Source organism: Nomia melanderi, chromosome 1, assembly GCF_051020985.1.
Source record: "Nomia melanderi isolate GNS246 chromosome 1, iyNomMela1, whole genome shotgun sequence".
NCBI classification, from domain to species: domain Eukaryota; kingdom Metazoa; phylum Arthropoda; class Insecta; order Hymenoptera; family Halictidae; genus Nomia; species Nomia melanderi.
The window spans coordinates 1,735,178-1,757,710 of NC_134999.1; the positions used below are offsets into that span (position 1 = coordinate 1,735,178).

Below are 22,533 nucleotides of genomic sequence, written 5' to 3' on the forward strand. Positions count from 1 at the left end.
GGTAAAATAATACGGAAACTTTATACTGGATTAGAAACAATTACTACTCGAAAGTAATATTAATAATTTCCTATTCGAAAATGATATTAAAAAAAATTAAATTTCTTTACGCCATCAAAATATCTCGAAGCTACTCTACTGATCTACTGCAAAGTTTGCAGTTTTAATCTCAAATCTAATACAATATATAGTTTCTTGTTATTTTTTAGTTCAAAATTGGTATTTCACAATCGCCACCATTTTGTCGTACATTCATTTTCTCGAAATCTAATTCTATAAATCCTAAAATTTTCCTTCTACGTCTATTTTGTGCACAAAAAGTTATTATAACTTTGAGAAAATGTACTTCTTAGAAGTACTGGTAGAACATTTATAAAAAAAACTTCTTTAGTTTCCATAAACGAAATTCCAGAAAATGCATGTTTCCTTTTTCTACCTTTCCTATGTAAACGTACCCTCTTAATGCCACACAAGCGTTCGAAGTGTATCGTAAAGGCAGCGGTGGCTGAAATATAGCCATGGTCCTGGGCTGGGTCCAGCTTTTCCCATAGCTTTCCTCTCTCGACGATCCCTTTGCCATTGATTATTCTCTTGACAGCGTTCAAGAGAATCCAAGAGAAGAAGAGGAAAGCCAATAACCATGGAAGAAAGAAAGGGAAAAGCTGAGGGCTGCTGTGGTAGTTAGGACGTAAAAGGCGGGGCGAGGAAAAGATACGGACACAGGAATGCACAACAGCTGCCCCTATCCCCGCGGGTTTGCTTTTGAAACCTCAACGGTTGCGCCCAGCGTAAGATAGAAATCCAATATCACACGACAGAAAATGGAGAGAGAAAAAAGCAGCCGAGGCTTATTTAAATAAGTATCGACGTGTATACGTTATCTCCACAAAGAAAGATAAATATAAACGAATTATCATACATTAATATAGGCTAATTATCTAAATCAAATTCGAACTAAATGATGTAACTGAAACTTTTATTTGCTTGCTTCATTCGTAATGTACAGAGCGGACAAAGAGGGAACAAACATTTTCAAGTGAAACAACTTTTGTTTATACCACATGCAAAACAAATATAAACGAAGGATATATTTAATGAATTCATTTTTGCACACTAAAATAGAAAATAAAATTAAATTTAGAGTCGTGTAAATTTTACTCGAAGATAGCATATTTCCGTGGATAATAGTAAAACTGTGAACGCTGTGGATGGTAAAGAAAACAATTTCAAGTGTTCGTTTAAATGTAAAAACGTTCGATGCCACCCGACAATTTTTCACGTGTTTTTATTTATTGTTTTTCTGTTCAATAAAAACGGGCCAGCTGCGGCGGCGGACGACGGTAAGAGCAGCACAATGGGAGGCAATAGAGAAGTGCAGGGAACGTATGAAAGAAAAGAGCGCGTAGGGGGAGAAACCTCCCCTGCTTAGAATGATAAACCTCGCTAGTGCAGCAGCAGCTGTCCACAGAAAGCGTTTTTGTTCACGCTTTCTGTCTCCTCCTATTTTCCTTTTTGCACGACCACCGCCCTCGCTGTTTCATGTGCTACGGCCTCATCTAAAATTCGATTCGTACATTTTTAATCTGTTTCGATTTTAACGCACACGCAACGCTTATCTTTTCGACGTACTGATTAACGTTGTTTCATACCGAAATTCATACCGAATTTATAACATATTATAAATATGTATACATATAAATATAATAAATATAAATAATTAGTTTCCGTTAAGTCTTGATAAAATATTGTTTCTGATAAAATATTATGCTCGTGCAACCGTACCACTAAACATATGTACATTCGTAACGAAGTTGAAAAAATTGTCGAAATATTCTACAAAAATCTTAACATTAGACTATTAATTATTAACTTTATCAGTGTGTATTATAAGCTAAATCAGTTTTGTAAAGCGGTACTAATTTTAACCTGTTAACTGTGGAATTTAGTTTCGAAAATCTCTTATTGTGCATGTAATAAGATCAAACAATGAAGTGTACATTCTTCAAATGCAGGACAAGCACACTTATAATATATTCTGACGAAAAACTGAAGCAGAACAAAGAAGAATTACATGTTCATCTGAAAAAAATGAATAATTGATCGTTGAAGAAATTAGTATCATTTTGCGTTTTAAGATGACGTGTATACTTGTTGAACGCAGTTAATTGGTTAAAGGCAGTGTAGGAAGATTTTTTATTTAATAAAAATTCTATTTTCAAAATAGACAGCACTGAATATTATTTCGTTAAGAAGATATTTCAATTCAGAAGATTGGACCTTGTGTCGCTCACCCTATAAGCGTCCAAGCGTTAAACAACGGAAGCGTCGAGTAAATGATGAATCATAATTCGACATGAAACTGGAATGAGACGGTCGCACACGCACGCAAAAATTTTAAGCGTCTGCCCGATGTGCTAGCAACACAGTAGTATGTACCCAAACTACCAGTTATTCTTGATAACGTCCATATGCGATACGCTCTGTTTGTCACTGTTTATGGGCCCTTGATTCAGATCGGTGGATTATCTTTTCAGTTCTATCTCCGGGAATTCGAGAAAAAGGGTTCATTCATATTCCACTCATTCATTGTATATCTTCGAATTAACAAATATTAGAAATGGATATACTGTGTGCTACTGGTAAACAGTGGGGGCCGTATCCGGGTGTAAAACTGTGGAAACTAACGAGATAACAGTGACAATACCCGGAGCGATAAGTTCGATGATGATAAAGAATCTGTGTGTCCCGTGACGAAAAGACTGCCCTCAAAAATATAATAAGATCAATTACAAGACGACAGGCAAATATCCATTTTTGTTCTAAGACACATTTCCATAATAAATGCAATATATGAAATTTTAAATATTTCACTAGAAGTGTTTTAATTTATAAAACTTCCGTAGAAATAATTTGATTTTGAAAGCAACTGTTTAGAACTTTGTTTCACTTTATGATCTATCGAAAAGTTTATATTAATATAAATATATTTTTTGCAATTAATTTATCTTTAATGCAATCACATTTGTGTATTCAACGTTTCATCATTTTTTATATATTATATTTCGATTATGAAAGCAGTCATAATTTATTCCAATAGTTAGTAAGTTAAATAAAATTATTTACTGTTATTTGATTTTGTTGTAGGAGAGATAAATAAAAACGCGGCTAAAAAAAGTTTCATTGGCGAGACTGAAATGATAGATCCCGACAAATTGTTACTACATTTATTATTTTATCTTTTCTAATGGCGATTAGTCAGTTGCTAAACCATACAAAATTCCGCGTTTCTTTTCCGAGAAGATGAAAGAGCCCCCCAAAAATGTGGGTTTGATTCAGCAGGTAGAAAACAGTATAGTGCTAACTATGACGAACACGGCCGATCTACATGCAGATGGAAAGCAATACATGTGCAAGAATTGTTTTTGTCATCACTTCGATCAATTTTGCAAGCTGTCTGATATTAATGATAGTACAATTGATTACGAAAGACCGCATAATCTTAAAGACTTCAAATTAGTCTAACTATAAAATAATTCTAAATATCAGATTATTAAGGTTCGTTTGATCCGTTTTTTTGCTGGATCATTCTAAGCTAACTTTTAGAATTTGGAAAATATATGACAATTTAGTATTCTCCAATTTATTTAGTATGTCTTGGAAAATGTTCCTGAAGAATTCTTACTAATAAAGTGAAGAATTTAAGTAAAAATAACGTTACATTCATATGTGGATTAAAATTAATTTTTTGTTGCATATTACTACAATTATTGTTATTTTACTTTTGTTCTTATTGCGTGTTTTAGCCGAGAAAAATGTTTAAAAACTGTGTTAACGATTTATATGACAAAGTATATGAAAACTTGAAATGATCTTGTGTGAAATTAATGCCAGGTGGCTATAAAAGGAAGATTATCTGATTTTTATAGTTTCGTTCACGTCAAAAGGGTCTATAAATTACACTCTAAGTTACGTATTATTAATTGCGAGAACAAGTATAGATTTTTAGGGACATACATAGTCCCAATCTAATCAAAAGATAGCGCCGCTCTGGGAACATATTTAAATTTATCTATACCTGCGATTCCCGTAATGAGTAGGCAAACAACAAATCAAAATGATCGCAATAGTGAAATGCGATCTACACAAAGATATAATAAATTAGGATAAGCTGTCGGTAATTTCGTTTGTATCAATTATTACAATTATTAGACGTAAATTACAAAATGTGATTTCCGCCAAAGTTTAGTTGAACAAAAACTGAAGAAAATATACTAAAAATATAGAAAATTTTGTAGTCTAGTCGTTACTCTAATTATCATTAATTCCGATTTTCAAAACGCAGTCAGATGAGGATCTCCATAAACATAAGGAATCTCATTATATTATAATCACTTAATATAAATCAATATTTAAAGTCGTGAATTTGTATAAACTTATTATATTTCTGTTGAAATCATTACACGTTCGAAGCTTTTCAGTTGCAGTGTAATTTTATTATATTCTGCCAACAAAGTACTGTACACGAATAAAGAAGCATTTTCGAGAAGCACGTTTGTATTGTCAAACAACGTAAGGCAACAAGTCCTTGGTCAAATAACGGAATAGGGAACATAACTGTATCGAAACACACGTTCGAATATAAATGAGACAATCATATCTCCTGTAAATAGAACATATTCCGTCCGTGAGGCGACTGAAATATTTTCCCGCCCTTTTATCTTAGCGCCTCCGCTCACCGTGATTCAACTTACGTTACATTCAAGTATCGAATATTTTTACACTTCAACCATTCAAATGTTCCACTAATTTCCCTCTAAAATTATGAACAACTGTCACGTGTACAAATCCATCGAAAATTAACAACTCGCCTAGAACTTTCCAAACATTCAATTAAAAGATCACACACTTAATTAAAAACAAAATGGAAAAAAAGGAAAAAAAAACTTGAAAACGAGTACGCGAACATTTACTCCTTTTAATTAACCTTGACACGTCCTTAATATTCGTTTCTGTGAATAACTAAAAATAAAGCTATTCTTGGGATCGTTTCACGGTCACATTCGGAATAATTTTTCTTCCGGCGTTTCGCGTTCCTTTTGGACTATTGTCCGTATTCCAGCCGTCAGGTTTTCCCAGTTTCCTCCTAAGTCCTTTTGTGCCTGCACACTTTTGTGCTCCCGCAGTCTTTCCTCCTTCGTATCCTCTTCCTCGGAGAGATTTTGTCAGCCGCTCTTTCTACGTCCGCGTTTATATTTCTCTTTCTCGCTTTCTCTCGTCCCTTCTCTCTCCCACTCGGTCTGTTTTGCCGGGATGCCGCCTGTCCTCTCCAGCCTCGCGCGACCGAGCCTCCGGCGGGCCGAGAGAGCGAAAGAGAGAACGGTCCTTGTTGCTATGCAGCAGTCGACAAGGAAATCCGCAGGAGGAAGGGAGACGTTCGACCAAACTGAACCGAGCAGGAGGGCGACCCTATGATTATTATTCGCAGGCCGAATAACCAGTGCGGCCCTCTGGGGAAGAAGCGCGTGCTCCGCCGTTCTCGTTGCTGCTTGGCCACTTTTTTTACTCCCTCTCATTTCATTTCCAAGGTTCCTCTCTCTCTCTTTCTTGCCCTGCCCATCACCCCCCTCCAGCGTGTGGTTATCGGTCGCCAATGAGCACATTTTAGGAACACAAAGTTGCGTGCATTGAAGTCTCGATAATACTTCATAGCTATTGAGCCTGGTGTATCCTTGGTTCAAGGGGCTAAAGCTAGCGGTACTTATTTTCAAAATTTTCATAGAAATTATGAAAGTAGATTTTTTGAAATGCGATTTTCCTCTTGATCATCGTGCTAACGAAGGAACTTGTTTAATAGTTTTTTGTGGAGATTTGGGAGTTCGGTAATCGTGAAATGGGAAGTCTGTTGCGAATCACTGTTATCTATCGTATAGTTCCGGTGTTGAATCGTATAACTGTTGTAAAGGGGTAGCAAATTTCATGAAATTAATGTATCTTTAATAATTTGTTGCACAAGGAATAATATGGTGATTCAGAAATGTTGAAATTTTGTATACACCAGTGGTCATTGTGGTAACTATAGATTTAATAAGTGACATATTACATTTTATTATAATTAAACGTCATTATTATTTAAAATATTATATAAACTGACAGAGTGTGACATATTTCTGAATTGGGATTCAAGGAGTAATATTTTCAAACAAATAAACTGTTAATATTTACACATGAATATTTTTGTCGTTGCCTTATAACACGTTACTACTACATTTAAGATGACCACATGTATCAACGTTAATATATTTTTTACCAGAAGCTATTCAGAAGCTATTAGAGTTCATTCTAACTTTACTTTATTTATAATCTTGTCTTAACATGCTATCTTTTGCACAAAATTAATAAGAAAAATAACTAAGTAAATTATTCTTTATCACTGTATGTCGTTATCTAAACCTGAGCGAATATTTATACACAAGGAATAGAGATTTTTGAGAAAAACAATATGAACATAAATATTTAAAAATAAACTGAAATACATCGTAAATAAATAATTTCGAATCTACTCCTACCCTAAGATCCTTTATATTTAAACAACTGTTCTTCGAAATATTTATTTAAATGAATGAAATTTCGTATCAGAAAATGATTAGTCTATCATCCGGCCACTCTAATCTGATTAATTCTGATGTAGTCGTACGTACTGTAAACATAACGTTATAGAATACCGTTCTATGTCGGTCCTTCAGAAATTAAATTGTTGCTTGAAATATTTTTCACGTCAAAGAGGGATAATGCATGTCCAGAATTCAAACGTATCGAGATGCTGCGTCAGCCAGTATATCTGAGAATGAGCCTTCGATCCTGCCGATAGGAAGATAGAGATAGGAAGAACAGGCACGAGCTTTGAGAGTTGGCACACCAACCAGGCTAGACACCAGGGGCCCTGATGACGTAACGTTATTTACTTTCAAGTCTTCCGTTGGCAACAGGTCGTTTTCCGTGGTCCGAGATGAGAAGACGATTATAGAACGGAGGAAGTAGAGAGAGCAGGCGGAAAGAGAAAGGAAGACAAAGAGAGAGAAATCAGCGCAAATTAATTTTCTAATTTCCAAAAAATGCTTAATTATGACATTTCTCAAAGCTGCTACAACTACAATAAAATTCTAACATTCTTGCTTGAATCCATGAGTTTTTCCAAAATTATATTATTGTAAATTATCGCAAGAATAACGACGGAGAAAATAAAGTTAACGTTTTCAAAAGTGAAAGTGTGAACTTGCATTGCGAAAAATATTCGATTTCGCTCGGAAAGATATTTGCAAATACTCACTGTGACATTCGGTCGTTTATTTCCTTTTTTTTGTATATAAGGCGTTACGGAATTTACGTTATTATCATGATTATTATTTAGTAATGATTTAATAATAATTATTATCATTGCTAATCATACTTAACATCTACCTATTTTCTGTATTTAGAAAATACCAAATTTATCATCATTATTATAGTACCAGTCCATTCTATTTAAATCTGCATTGAGTACTATAATAAAAAAGAAAAGAATAATATTAAAAAATTTGAATGTAAAACAAAAATATATCCCCACTGTACGCATTAAAATGAAAACCAGAATATTTAGTTATCGTTATTTTGCAAGTGGCAGCAAATTGAAAATTCCCATTTGAAATGTTACAAAGTACGAACAAGTAGATGTTCCAGTGAACTAATTGTAACGTAAAGTATATTGCACTTTCTCCGATCTTGTCGGAAAGGGCGTGTACCGCTTTAGAGGTTCAATTAACGTTCCAACAGGCGCCCGTGCGTCTATAAACTGATTTCTCACGGTGCTCGGCTGGTCTATTCGCGTCTCCCGGATTCCAAACGCCTCCTATACGCCCTCGGTCTTGCACACGACCTAGACAACACGCGGCAACTAACTCCGCGTAGGATAAAATGTGCTTTGAACGTCCTTGACTTCTCCGCTTCGCTACACTGATGTACACGGGGATGCACCGTTGCAACGGTGTTGTAGTTACCTCGTTTCTCCGTTACAGTTTTCAATTAACCTCCTAACGACCACCACCGTAATATTACGTCCGTCGCGTATCGGCTTCGGATCCCACCACTGTGCTATAACGTTGGTTCGTGGTTTCTCATTTATATTATATCCTTCTCTTTAAATCACACCGCCTTCTTTCCATTGAAACAATTATTTTATTTGATTTCGTTTCATTCACCGGTGGAACCTTGGATATTGCGGATGACAGTAATTTAAGAGTGAAATGTGAAAGCTTAATTCTAGAAAATATATCGTGCAGTGCGACATGAGAAACTAAAGGTAAGTTTACTTTTTATTCGTTCATTTTGACTTTGTAGCCTGGAAATCGACTCGATGAATATGTTTGTTACGTACTCATTGGAATTATATCATTATTTAAATCTGATTATTTTAGTCCTGTAAGATATAATTATTCACACTGTCTATTGTAAAATAAATTAGTACAGAAAACCATGAGAAAATCAGCAGAAAAATGAAGTGATATATGAGCAGTTCACACTCTTTGCATGTTTTCAGACTTCAGTGTCCAAGTTAATTGAACAATTGATTATTTCACATTTTTTTTATCTCTGTAATTTAAGCAAATTTTTCGACTTCTTTTGTGGATCGGATGTTCCATTAGCAATAAGAAATCATTACAGAAATCAATTTGGCTTAAAACTTTTTGATTTGATAAAAGAATAGCCATATTGAAGCAGTAATACTTCAATACGTATTAGTAGTGCGTAATATACAATGAAGTTTAATAGAAAAGTGTTCAGAATTTCTTAAGCTTTTGTATTAATTATTCCGCGCGAGTCCCTTTCGCACTTTGTAATTTGTACATTCAAAGCGGAGCACAATGAGAAAATTAACCGTAATGTCTTACAGGCGTTCAACACGATCACTGAACGTGAATGAACTGCGATATACCGGGTTGCCTATTAAAGTGGTTAAGTTATTCGCTTCACGAATCGAGGCCCCATAAAAGTGTTACGGCGCATTTTACTGCTGAACAATTATAAGGCGACGGGACCATCGTTCGAAGATAATAGTGGTGTACGAGTTCATGTTTATGTTATGGGTATTGTTTCCTTCTTGTCCCTATGAAAGAATCCCGATGCCTACTAATGAGAGAAGAATCGTAACGTGTCGATGTCTGCGCGTAAATATAATTACAAAACCGAACACAGTTCTTTAAATCGTTTCGCGTGAACGGATACTAGAAAACATAGCTAATCCATCGAAACCCTCGAATATTTTTGATCATGTATTTCATACTTTCCTTTGTATTTTGATTTTTGTTGATAAACAAGTCTTAAAAGTTCGGAATCACTGGTATTCGTCAGTTAAACGAATTATTTTCTAATTAGAAAGTGGTCGCCTTAAAAAGTATTCATTATCCAAAATGTATTTAGAAGTTATTCAAAATGAAAGTAGTCGTTTCGTTGAGACGAACATCTGATAAGGATCACGTCTTACTGTTACTGATAAGTTGGAGTTGAATGTAATAAGAAATCTGAAGCTTGATTTTCAAGAGTTTTGTACAACTGTTTCCCAAACTATTGAATAGAAATGTAGTCCATAAAAAATGAATGAGACAATACATGAAATACTGTAATAATTTTAAGATAGCGTATACGGTACATTAATTAGGTAATGCAAGGGAACTGCAATGAGACGAGAAACAGCGAGCGTTCGTGGTTTTCTCGATCAACGAACGTCCTTGCGGTGCACGAAGAACCTCAAGGCCGAAACTCGGCTTGACGCGTGTTAGAAATTCTCGAACGAACATGCAGTTGGCGAATAAGATTCGCGTGTCGATTTGTATTGAGAATTCCAATAATTGACAAAGATCTTACATTTTGAAGGTTTTGAACAAGAAAATTAAGAATTAAAAAGAATTAAAAGTAATTTATTAGATTGAAATGGTAAACGCTCAGAAACTCGATGTTTAAGTATTTACCACAGGAATATATGTATGTAATTTACCATTCTACACGATTGAGGAGAAGAATACAACTAATAAAAGGCTTAGCCGTTAATTATTCACGTTAAAAGATTATAAGATAATTTCTTTCGTTTAAAAATGTAGATCAAAAATTAAAAATTTCAGGTTGAAAAATGTTTTGCTACGCTACTGGATCTATATTTTCTCGTATATTTAGTACCACACGTTATAAAAAAAAGCCAACAAAAAACCCATTTTCAAATGCTAAAATAGGAGTCTCCGATATTATCGAGTTTTGAATCTCCCTCGTCTGTGTGGTCAAAATGTGACTCTGTTATCTCTTACAGTTTTTGGGACGAAGATACATGAAGCTGGTAAATTAAAAGTGGATAAGATATGTCTTTAAGGTGTTAAGTAAATAACTGCTCCATTGAAAATATTATTTAACTATACTGATGAAACGATACTTAATTACTAGATTAGCAATGAATTCGTGTCATGTTCTGTTGAAGGAATTTTAAAAACAAATCTCATTTTATTTAACTAAATTTTATCGATACATGCGATTCAATTTTATTTAACAACATTCTTAATTTTTCACACAGTTTAGTTACTCTTTACCTGAAAAGTTGTTGATCTCCTCTTTTTAATTTGGCTAATTAATCACAACTAAAAAGTAAGAGTCACGATCGTGAGTTTATTTTTGGAGAAAAGTATACAATGTAGCGATAAAAATCCTAATAGCGAAGGTGCTTCAAATGTTTGAGCGGCAACATACGTTAGAGAGCTGTACAGTGTGGGCAGGGCTACATTGTTGCGCGCACGTGAGTACCACGTGCCTCAACGGTTCGTTTCAGCCGCCTTTCCCTTGTCTGCCTCAGGTATTCTCTTTGGATTTTACTAGTCCACCACGACCTTACCTCCTCCACTATCTCCCACGTTTCCTTATCTGTTCCATTTAGTGTAACTATACAATCATACCTTATTGTTTGTATAAATTGTGTTTTCTTCGTAGCAATTTGTGGTGACAAATTATACTTTCTAGCTTGGATCTGTTAACCAAACCGAAAATAGTGAAATTTTATATGAAGAAATAGGTTAAAAATATAAAAGAAAAATAAATAATCGAAGACAATATATTTATTTAAATTATTTTCTGCATAGAAACTCGTATCCAATAATTGCATTCACTGTCTTAGAACAGGTGGTTTGACTCGGAAGGACGTAATACTATACGAAGGAAATAGACTTAAAATATCGATTAATGATAAATAAGGCATAACGATATATTTTATCGTCTGATCTTTATCTCATTTTCGAAAAAATCAAATGTTAATATTCGGTAAGCGCGTTGTACTTGATTCTCTTGCTCAACCGCAGGTGGTGCAAACGGCAGATGTACATCTCACATGCAAAAATAAATAAAAAGTTTAACATAAAAGTTCACTTGTGCAAGCTTTCCTTTTTATAAGACTCGAATTATCATCGAGCAGGTGTGTTCTGTAAATTTCCAAACTGGATTTCCTTGGAAATGAGGTTTCAAAGAAAAAAACGTTGATGTACATTAACTTATTTCTTCATGAAATATAATTTCTTTAATGTATTAATATGTTGACTGCTACGAGAATTTCTAGCGTTTTGTATGATAATACTTATTCTTTAATAACAAAGGCAAATGATATTAAAAATAATTATTAATAATTTAGTATCAAAGTAGTCATATTACGCTATGATCTAGCTACTTATGTTACTAAATATCTTTATCAAAGATATCAAGTTTTTTATTGTAATTATTTTCCAGCAATTTGGGGGCTCCGATTATCGACGACCACCATGGCAGTCAACGTGTTGAAAACGAATATTTGCTTGTAAACAGGAACCATTCGTTTATGAATAAGTTTATACATTTGATTTCAAAATTTATTTCCCATATTATGCAAACTTTATTTATTAATATCTTACTCCTGTTATTAAGTGCATTATTAAAAAGTAATAAAAATGCTCTAATTATGTATATGAATCGCAAACTAAATATGCTTAACCAAATATTCGTAACTGCCGCGCGTGTTTCTTCCAGGCATCTGTAAATATTTGCATTCGTAGACTGATAACGTTAACGTTAGCGTGGTTCGCAGGTGAGATAAAGTCATTATTCATTATTGTTGCAGGAATTATTCAAAACTTGAATGGCACATACGTGTTAATTGAGAAAGTGTGTACACTTCTCAGAAAACGTTCGTTCGGACATCATGATCTTGGAGATCATTAAAACAGGACACTCGGTATAATCGATTCCACAGACGACAGTGTTCTCGTAGTTTTTCGAAATAGCAAGTATTAAGTATTAATTATGTAACTGAAACACAGTCCCCAGTATACGTTGAACGAGCGGCACAGAGTAGCCAAGGGGTCAGCCACTTCCGGCGGAGATACGAATTGAGTCCCCATTCTAATCTTCAAGGATGTTATCTCGCATAGTAACAAGCAGAGATCGCGTATATTACTGCTGAAACCCTTTAACCCTTCTGTGAACAGATAGCACTGACTGCAGAGTCATGATAATCCGAGGTAAAGCAACGCGCATAAATTTGCTTTCCTGGTCTGCAAACATCCTTGCACAGGGAGGTCTTTCAGGAACCCGGCGTCTAACTTATTCAGTTTCGCGAACGAATTCTTTAGAGATCCTTCGAATTTAATAGAAAAATATTTCAGTTGTTGCAGTATTGGTTTTATAAATAATATGAATAAAAATCAGGCATCATGCGTTGATTAACTATTATTGATCCTTTACAGTCCTATGTGGAGGCAGATTTAACATTCGATTTTATTCCAAGTTCCGTTATATTTATTCATAATGTAGTAGTGGTATCACATATGTATAAGCACAACTTTGATGCTTTTTAAATATTTTCAAATGTATGTGAAACATACCATATTTAACATTAAAACTACCGTACCAGTCAGAATGACTGGCTTCGGTTTTCTTGTTTCGTAATTATTGACACCTCAAAAACAGTGAATATTCCAAATAATTTCGAAAATATATCATTTCATTTCAATACTATAATGAATGCCTGAAGAAACTGAAAATAATGTATTGCTACAATATTTACAGGGATTACATATCAATCATATTAAATGCTCGGTAGTTCTAATGTTAAACAATATTCGAATTAAGGAAAATCAATGCAAGTTTCAGAGTGAGAAACCTTAAGATTCATAATGATAATTCTGGAGCCATTATAATTAATAATCAAGTTTTCCTAACAACGTTGTTGAGAAAAAACAAATATCACGCAGATATTTTTTAGAAATAAAGATTTCGATGCTCGGAACGTGGATGCTAGTTCATGAATTTTTCTTTGAGGATATCCGTTGGCTGTGCTTGGCGTGGCAAGCAAAGAATTCAAGAAAGGCGGCGCTTAGTTAACAAGGAAGGAAGGAAAGATAGAGGAGGCAGGCGGTAACTAAGATATATCTACGCTATGATATCTATTTAAAATTTGAACTGCGTCCCTTGCAACAATGTTGGCCAAGAGAATTCTTTCCGGAATATAAATGTAAGAACGGCAGCAACATGAATGGCAGATTTCATTAGCAATCTGTGAACAAGCTGCATTCACAGTTTTCAAATCATTTCGTGTTGAAATTATGTACGTATGTAAACTGTCAATTATTCGATCTTGAATATTTAATTTCAAGACAATGACGGAGAATAAATTATTCTCTTCCTCCGTCGTGGGACCCAACCGATCCCGCAGAGTAGAATTTTTTCGTTTCCTCCCCTTTCGGTCTCGAATGTCCTACAGTCTGGGTTCCTGTTTCCTCGAAACGCTATGGAACGATGCGCACCCTCGCTCCTCTAGACATCTTTAAACGGATGCAGGTCAACTTTTCAACCCTCCAGATGTTTCACGGTATTTACTGCGCCCGAGGGATTTCGTACTAACACGACAGCTTTTGAGATTCTATTTTCTAAATTCATTTAACACGCTTTTCGTTCACGTTCCGTTAGCAACATTGTAAAGAGTCATTCATCCGATAATCAACAAAACGGCTGGAAAGAAATACGGATAATTTTTTACATTGGTCATATATGTAGTTTATAAAAGGACTTCTTAAAATTTGATAGATACGAGTTAAACTTATTCCGCGTATACTTCAATTATTAACAATTATTTATTTTATGGCTACTGAAGTATTTTAACCAGTTAATTACGTTCAACGTGTATACATATTGTCTTAAAGCTTGAAATGATACTAATTCTTTCAACGATGAATTATTTATTTGTTCACATAAACATGTAATTCTTTATTTTACTTCAGTTTTCAAGGTTTTTCATTCAAATATACGCTAGATGCGTTCGTCCTGCGTCTGGGGTGTACACGCTTCATTTTTTGATTTTATTGAGTGCAAAACGAGGGATTTTTTCAACTAAATTCCATAGTTACATTTGTATTGTACTTTACAAATATCTTTTTTTGTACATAAGTCTGTATAGACAATATAAAGGTCGTCTGAGATAAATATATACAATGCAATTTTGAATGTAATTATAATATATATGTATATATTGAATGTAATAATATATTCTATTGTAAAACTACATATATACCTATAGGGTATAGTTTTCACGTATATAATAATTATTATCGTAATGTCAGACAAAATATACGGTTGTCTATGGAACGATAGTTACATAATGGATAACAAATTGATCGATTATGATCATTTTCTTGTTATTTCAATTTCTTTTATCAAATTAGTGGAAATATTTACTGTTGATAAGTAACGAATGATTTATGGCAAAGAATATATCGTTCATCAATTAAAAAGTTGCACAATATGTAAATTTAAAGAAAGTTTGGCCTTCATTCTTAATAAAAATACGTTTATGGCTATTTTTCAGTGTCTGTGAAGAATAAAAAATCGAACGTAACATTTTATCAAATATCAAATTACAATTTCATATTTTATTGAATAGTATTGTAAAAAATTCAAACAATATTATATTGAACTGATTGTTACGAATTACCATTTATCATCGCCAGGTGCAACTCACGATATTTCTTCCGGCCTGATTATCCTGCAGGCACCGCACCGGTGCAGCTGTCGTTTCGATGTCAAGAGAGAGGCAGACACTTTTGTACAACATACACAGTTTTCATAGTTCGATAAACAACCACGTTTTATATTTTTTAAGGCTGGTTTTAGTCTATCTTTATAAAATATAATTGAAAACAAATTAAATAATAGGAATTCAATATTTTATTTTCTAGAATGTCTTACCTCCAACTATATCTGTTAGTTTATATAAAATTACTTTCAACTATATTATATTCTATAAAATGTGTGGGTACAATCTGTGATAGCAGTGAAGAATGTCTGATGAGTTATTTCGATTAAAAGTTGTCGATTTTTAATAATATTAAAACATAATGAAGGTTTCGGGGTATTTCAGTACAAAAGAGAAAGTTAAAAGTTGTGAAAGTGTGAAATTTATAATGGGAATTGTAGTATTGTTTTAAAAATATATTTCGAAAGCAAAATACAAATACAAATCTAAATATTTTGCAATATGAAAACACATTTAACATGGTTTAATTACACTAATCAAATTTGTAGTTTTATTTAATTTTTCGTTTGCCGAGACCACTAACAATGAAACGAACATTTTTTTTGCAAATCGGTCATTAATTGTACTTGTAAAAATATGAATTTGTAGAAAGTAATAAAATTTAGTGTAATGTAAATATTAAAAAAAGTTTAAAAAAAAGTGTAATACAAATATTTATTTTTTGCTCTGTTTTTAAATTAATGAAAAATTATTGATCTTTTTATTTTGTGCAAAATTTTAATCTCAAATTTTATAAAATTTTCACTAATTTAATGAGATGTAATTAATTTGAAAAATTAGTTAATGTTTAGTATTTTTTCGGCTTTGTAAAGGAATAATTTTTCGAAATTTTCTTTGCGCGTGATTTTATGATGGCGAAGATGCTCGAAGCAACCTTCTCAGGTGCCTGCTCGTGCAATTTAATGGGTCTATCGCGGTCCAGACGTGGTCTTTTTTCTCGAAAATTGTTCTTAGAAGCCCGAAACCACAGGGAGGGGTCGATGCACCGTAATTACAGGGTGTAAGGTACTGCAACTTACAGTTTCAGATATGAAACCGGTAAAACTCTGCCTTGCATTCATTAAATATTATCTTCAAGTTCAATTTTTTCTTTTCTCTTTTAAGTAGTCAAATAATATAATACAAAACTTGATAAATTAAAAATAATTCTGAACGTACATTAATGAAAATATATCAATGTTAAAAGCAGACAAAATTGAAATCCTATATATTCAATATTAAAGAAATACAAATCCTGAATATAATATTCTCTTAGTTCGTCATTTCTATCCGTTTGCCTATTTTGTATTTTGACTTTTTAAATTTCACTACTTTTAAATTATCACTACACGCATAAACAACATTTTCCTTCTTCGTTAAACGTATTTTACATTTAACAATTTTTATGAACAATATATTTCAATACATCATTTTTCAGGAAAATTTCATTAATGACGAAATATTGATGCATCGAAGTTATAACTGCAATCTTATGCAATCTTCCTAATTTAAATCCCCTTATTAATCACCATAATCTGAGAACAAATCGAAGTCTTTGTCAAACTTCCGTCGATCCGATAATTTTCATTTTTTCGAAACACTTTCGCATTCGAAAGGCGTGTAACAGAAGGGTTGCCGATATTTCCATTACTTCTTTTTCGACAGTGTTTCAAACGTATAGCCGAACGGAGAGCCGCCGTAAGTTAAAACAATGAAAAGAAATATGCATACAAATATATGCTGTAAAAAAGAGGCACTTCTCTCGGAATGCTTATTACGTACATAAATAACATTTTCTATTTTTTCTGCTTATGTCTCAATCATCCAATGGATTTTTACGCAACACTCAAGATCTAAATGGACTCCGTGTCCGCGGGGCAAGAGTTAATAGCCAAACGGAAACGTTGTGCATATTTACTGCAGTGAAGGAGTATTTTTCAAGTGGTTGCCAAAATGTTTATTTACAATGGCAGCGTGTTAAACTGAAATTCGTTGTGCGAACGGGGTAGAAGGGTGATTGGTTCTTTGGCGAGTGCGCAACGACGGTTGGGGTTCCCCTACACGATTTAATGCGTTTACCGAGGTATCGAAGCATTCCTGATCTTTTTGCGCGGCTGTTGCTCCGAGAATCGTGGGACCAGAGGAGCTCGAACGCTGCTGCCACGCTCGTTACACGCATACCAGCAGCCCTCCTCGCATCAGCAGCCCTTAGGTTCAATTCTTTCGATCCTCCCATGTCCGCTATACGTGTGTCCCACGTGAAGAAACGAAGAATAAGTGGAAAGAACAAAGACCCGTGATTATAATCACGATAGCGATCGATCTTTCGACGGTTCTGCGACTATCGAAACCATTACGTTTTCACTGGACGCATAACTCCCTTTTTATTGATGTTTAATTAAAAGCTCGAAACGTATTGATTCCAAATCCCAAACAAGCCAAGAGCACCGTTTCTCGAGCATTCCGATTATAAAGCATTTGAAATATGTAATTAATCTCATATAGAATATTCCACAGATACCATTTTTTGTCGTCAACGCTAAAACTACCGAAATTCATTGAAATTCTTCTACAGAAACTCCAAGAGTGAATCTACTCAAACTTTAATTGAATTCAGTTTGCGCATTGCTACATCAGTTTCTTTAGTAATTTCTCAGAGAAACATTTCTTATCTTTTCAATAATTGCAGAAAGAAGAAAGAAGAAATCAGGAATCGGTAATTTTAACCAGTCTGATAGTTTTAGTGTTAACTGATTAATTAATTAATCATTTTTAGTTTAACCGGTTTCCCCATAGTGGTTTTCGCAACTGTATTCACTGAACTATTTCACGTGATTTTACGTTAATAGTTCAATAAAGAAGTAAAGAATTGTATACTTGCTGTACGCTTACATTAGATATTAATAAACAGAAAGGACTATTTAATTGTAGCTCACATGAATTGAACGACATTTACATTTATTCATTTCTGTCGGAAATCTTCGTCAAGGATCGTACGTCATATTATAAGATAAATGTTTGAACAAAAGGGTTGTTCAAGAAAAATATTGCAAACATGTTGTTCTTTCTGGAGAATGTCTTTTAAGGTTAATGATCCTTTAAGAAAAATGGATCAAGTCATGCACCGGCTGCAGTTGCGAAATGCGGGTGTTTTGACTAGGTTTGTAACGTCGTTTTAAGGAGAGCGTTTTGTTTCATGGCCTGTTGCGTCGCATTACACGAGGGCGTCGTTTTTCCTTTCTTGCGTCCCTCATACAATGATATCTTTTTGTAGCAATAATTATTATAAAATTACTGCTTTTAACTATTTTAAGATTACTATTTCAAACTTATTATTTTATAAACATACTAACTATTAATATTTTTCTATATATTTTACTGGTTTTTCTAATAAAAGAAACTGAAATATTGTTCAATTTTCATACACTTAATCATTTAGCATTTCAGATTTTATTTGTTTTACTAAACAGAATTTATTTTTTACCATTCATATTGTTGAATATATTATTTGTCACATTTTGTTTATAAGAAATTGTCCTATTAATACGTTACTTTGATTCCTTACGTTAGTCATTTCATTATTAATATTCATGAACACATTCCTGCCAGAAGAATCAAGCTATTATTCGCATTTTTCAAATTCAACTGAAAAATAACGCTGCGCGTTTATTAGTGTGTTTAATATAGTTATTAATACTATATCACTGAAGTACTTACACGTATAAAAACATTCATTTATAAATATCTGTGCATGAATTCGAAGATTTCCTTTTTAACACATTCCGTTTTTTCATTCAAATATGTACGTTTATATAATATTCTCATGGCAATATTTATTTCCTGCGTAAATTTAATCTGACGCTTGTATGTATAAAAATTGAGTCCGCGGAAACGTTTATTTGAAAAAATTTGAAAAATCCCAAGTTACAAAGTGTCGCAGTATTCCACAGTTGAACGTCCCACCGATTCGCAACTGCAAACACCGTAACGTATTCGTCCTATCGCTGCTAGAGAAGCTTACGTTATCGACTCGCGAATATACATAGTAAATTTCCCCCCGATACGTCCTCAAGGGACACATCCGTGGCTTCCGCGAAATCCTTCCAGCAGTTTTATGCCGCTTATCCTTTTTGTAAACGATAGAAGTTTCATTGGGTTGCAGGAACGGCGCTCGTATCGGATGTTGCTTACGTCTCGCCTACAAATGTGCATCCATCTTGAATTTCATGAATGCATAATTATTTCTTTGTATCGCTTTTGTCGTTATGCGTAGTCAAGGAGACGCGCGAATTCTTTCGCTAAGTAATTTCTTGAAAACTTCCTTACTGAGCTCCCATTCTTTTTTTTTTTAATTCAAGGATTACACGTGCATTACAAACGAAACTATTTATTTCAATTAATTGTGATCTATAGAAATAACATTAAATATGCAGCGTAATCTGCAATATAAAACTTTACGCTTAATATTTTCTAAGGAAACGGATTTAACACTATTTTTATCGAAGGTGTCGAAAGATACCTTTTGAAATTTCAATTTGAAATTGTTTTCTCAGTTTAATCGTTTTTCTTCAATTGAATGTTGGACATTTCCTATAATTAATTTGACAATCGTTATTACGGAAGTGGAAAAGTCAATTCAGAATATACGAATAAAATTAGAAAATAATTTTAAGTTCAAATTTTAGAAGGTGTCCTTTGACACCTTCGATAGAAATAATACTGATTATTTACTTTTTTCTATAGTAAATTAAAATCCAAGTTGTAAAATTGTACCGCACTCCTCTATTATGTTTAAGATTTAAATATGTTTCTGATCAATATTATTAACGAATAATAAATAGAAATTATTAACGAATAAACATCAATTCCAAAACGAGTTCTTGGTTTTCATACAAACATTCTAAAATGCAAATAAAAAAATATCCTGAACACTGTTTGTTTATCGGTGATACTTTTTCAAGTGGAAAATTGAATAAAAATGTCTCAAGTACCAAAGAAGAAAACCTTGATACTAAAACTACCAAACGGGGTAGTAGTTTTCTTAGAAAAATTATTAAAGAAATTGATTTAACAATACGCAAACTGGATGATTGATCAATTAAAGTTTCAACAGATGCACTCTTAGGATTTTTATAGAGAAATTTCAAATAGATAATGTAACTGCTCGGTAGTTCTGGCGTTAAAAAATGAAAATCAGAAGAATTTTCTTAATTTCGCAAATTATTGTGACTGAGAAAGATATATATTTAAAAAGAAATATTGCATTTAAATACGACAAAGATTTCCGTGCACCGTTCGTAAGTGAGAAGAAAGATGACGCGATCATCCCACGGATCACTCAACGTGTTGTGTGAGAAATAGCGATGAACGGTTGATTGAACAGATTCGCGAGGCCGCACACGAACGATAAGATTGAATTAGCGCTGTAATGATTGCGCGATTGCACTTCTAATTGAAACGGAACGCATCTCGACTAATTTAAAACGAACACCTCCGCAGTTTCCATTGATTATCCGGACGGTCGAGTACAAGCTATAATCGCGGCAAGCTATTTCTTCTGCGAAGCTAGCTCATTCACAACGTTTATTTTGTTCGCTTTTATACTAAAAGATTCTCCCCTCCCCCCACACCTCTCGTTATCTTACCAACCGTTACCAGACCACTTTACGCTTCATGAAACACCGAGACACGGAGCGCACACCTGGCCAGCTGCTCCATCTTACCACTGGGTCAATATGCGTACCTGATAATGTTGCTGCACCGTTGCATGACCAGTAGAAACCGCAGGAAACTAAGTAAACGCGCGACAATATCGTTATACCATTTTTTACCTATTATTGTCGTTGTTACAAGACCACGAAGGTACTGTTTTTCAATGTAAAAATAGATACACAGTAGTAGAAAAATATTTTTAGTTAATAATATATACGTAATGTTCGGCAATTTGAAAATTGATAAATGGCGCGTGTATATTCCAAATACTAATTATAAGATTGAACAATACATTTGAATTACCTTGTTGTACCGAAACATATAAAATATCTTTATTGCTTTTAACGATACACAAACAATAGGAAGAAAAATATTATTTTGTAAGGAGTAATTAAAATAAGAAGGATTTGAACTTAATTAAATTTTCTGAAAATTAAAAATTTTAAACTTGATGGAAATTTCGAAATTAATTCTTTGGATGCAGAATGAAAAATTTTATTTTCACGAAGATGCTCGATACATCATTTTACTAGAGAATTAATACCTATAGATTTTAAATCGACATTTATTTATCTACGTCATAGTGTTTCTTCAAACTAATGATAATTATGATTTTTAATGTATCCTTGAATTAATATACTTAAAATATATTCCCCTTTATCATTATCTATAAATAATTAACTTTTAAAAGTAACAATGAATAAAATATAGCTTTATTTGAAAAAATAAAATAAGTATAGAAAAAACCACTTATGGGATGAACCAATACTTTCCACCAATGAACCAATCTTCTTGTTCAAATTCAATTGTTATAAAAACATATCGAATATTTGCAGACACAGAAAACACTATAATCTATATTCAGTGTCTTTAACCCCGCCCCCGGACCCCAGTGCGTTCAATGAGCCCCTTAAACCCTTTTTCTTATCATCTCGTATTTCCGGGCAGATCGAATGATCAAAGACAAAAACGGAATCCGATAAGGGCTGAATTAACCTTGTCACCGGTCAAAATTTCAAAGCACCCACCGGAAAAAGAACTTGGAAGGAAACTTCCTTACGACAGGAAATTACCCGCACCAACTGTCACCTTATAGGGCTATTTCAACGGATCCTGCTGGCCGTTGCTAATTATCAAACCACTTCCTTCCTTCCCTTCTTCAATGGTCGCCTTTCCTTCGTTTTCGCACGATTTCAAAGAAACCAGGGTCTTAGGTTGCCACAGTACTTGAAGACAGATAGTTCGGTGTTTCAGTGAGAAAAGTTAGCTTTCGAGGAAGGAAATGTTATTTTACATATTGCGGTTTTGAAAACAGCATGTTTATTAAAACTGGATAAAAAGAAAATTTCCTGTAATATTTTTTTCGTACGAATGCCGTGTCCTTTTCTTTATACGTGATTGTTTGAAGGTTTACATTTTTAAATCTTATGGACTATGTTTTCGAACTGCATAAGAAACAGTGAAATCAAATTTTAATTGCATGATCTTTAGGAATTTTTTGAAATTCTACACTTACGTATGAAATCATCTTTACTTTTTGAGAAGAGTATGTAAAAGTTATAGGTTAATTCTATTTGTTGTTTAGATTCATCATAAGAATTATACCAATGAGATATAAAAAGAAGAGAAAAACTTAAGAGAAAAGAAAATAAAGTTTATCAATGTTTTATAATGTTTAATTAAAAAATACAAAAGGAAATTTGATGATAATGTTTTAC

At 33.5% G+C, this 22,533-nt stretch overlaps 1 protein-coding gene across 3 annotated transcripts in view; it reads right to left on the bottom strand.

The window, feature by feature from the left end:
- Window positions 1–22,533, bottom strand: part of LOC116431753 (uncharacterized) — a 65,208-nt gene that overhangs the window by 31,878 nt on the left and 10,797 nt on the right. The window contains exon 2 of one of the 3 annotated variants that reach the window (XM_076365421.1): window positions 6,548–6,970. The exons of 1 other annotated variant lie outside the window; for it this stretch is intronic. In XM_076365421.1, coding sequence (XP_076221536.1) covers window positions 6,965–6,970 — 6 coding nt within the window. In that variant the 3' untranslated portion in view covers window positions 6,548–6,964. Of the gene's footprint in view, window positions 1–6,547; window positions 6,971–10,655; window positions 11,039–22,533 lie in introns of those variants that run through there. One more of the 3 variants, XM_076365417.1, reaches the window with a different exon arrangement.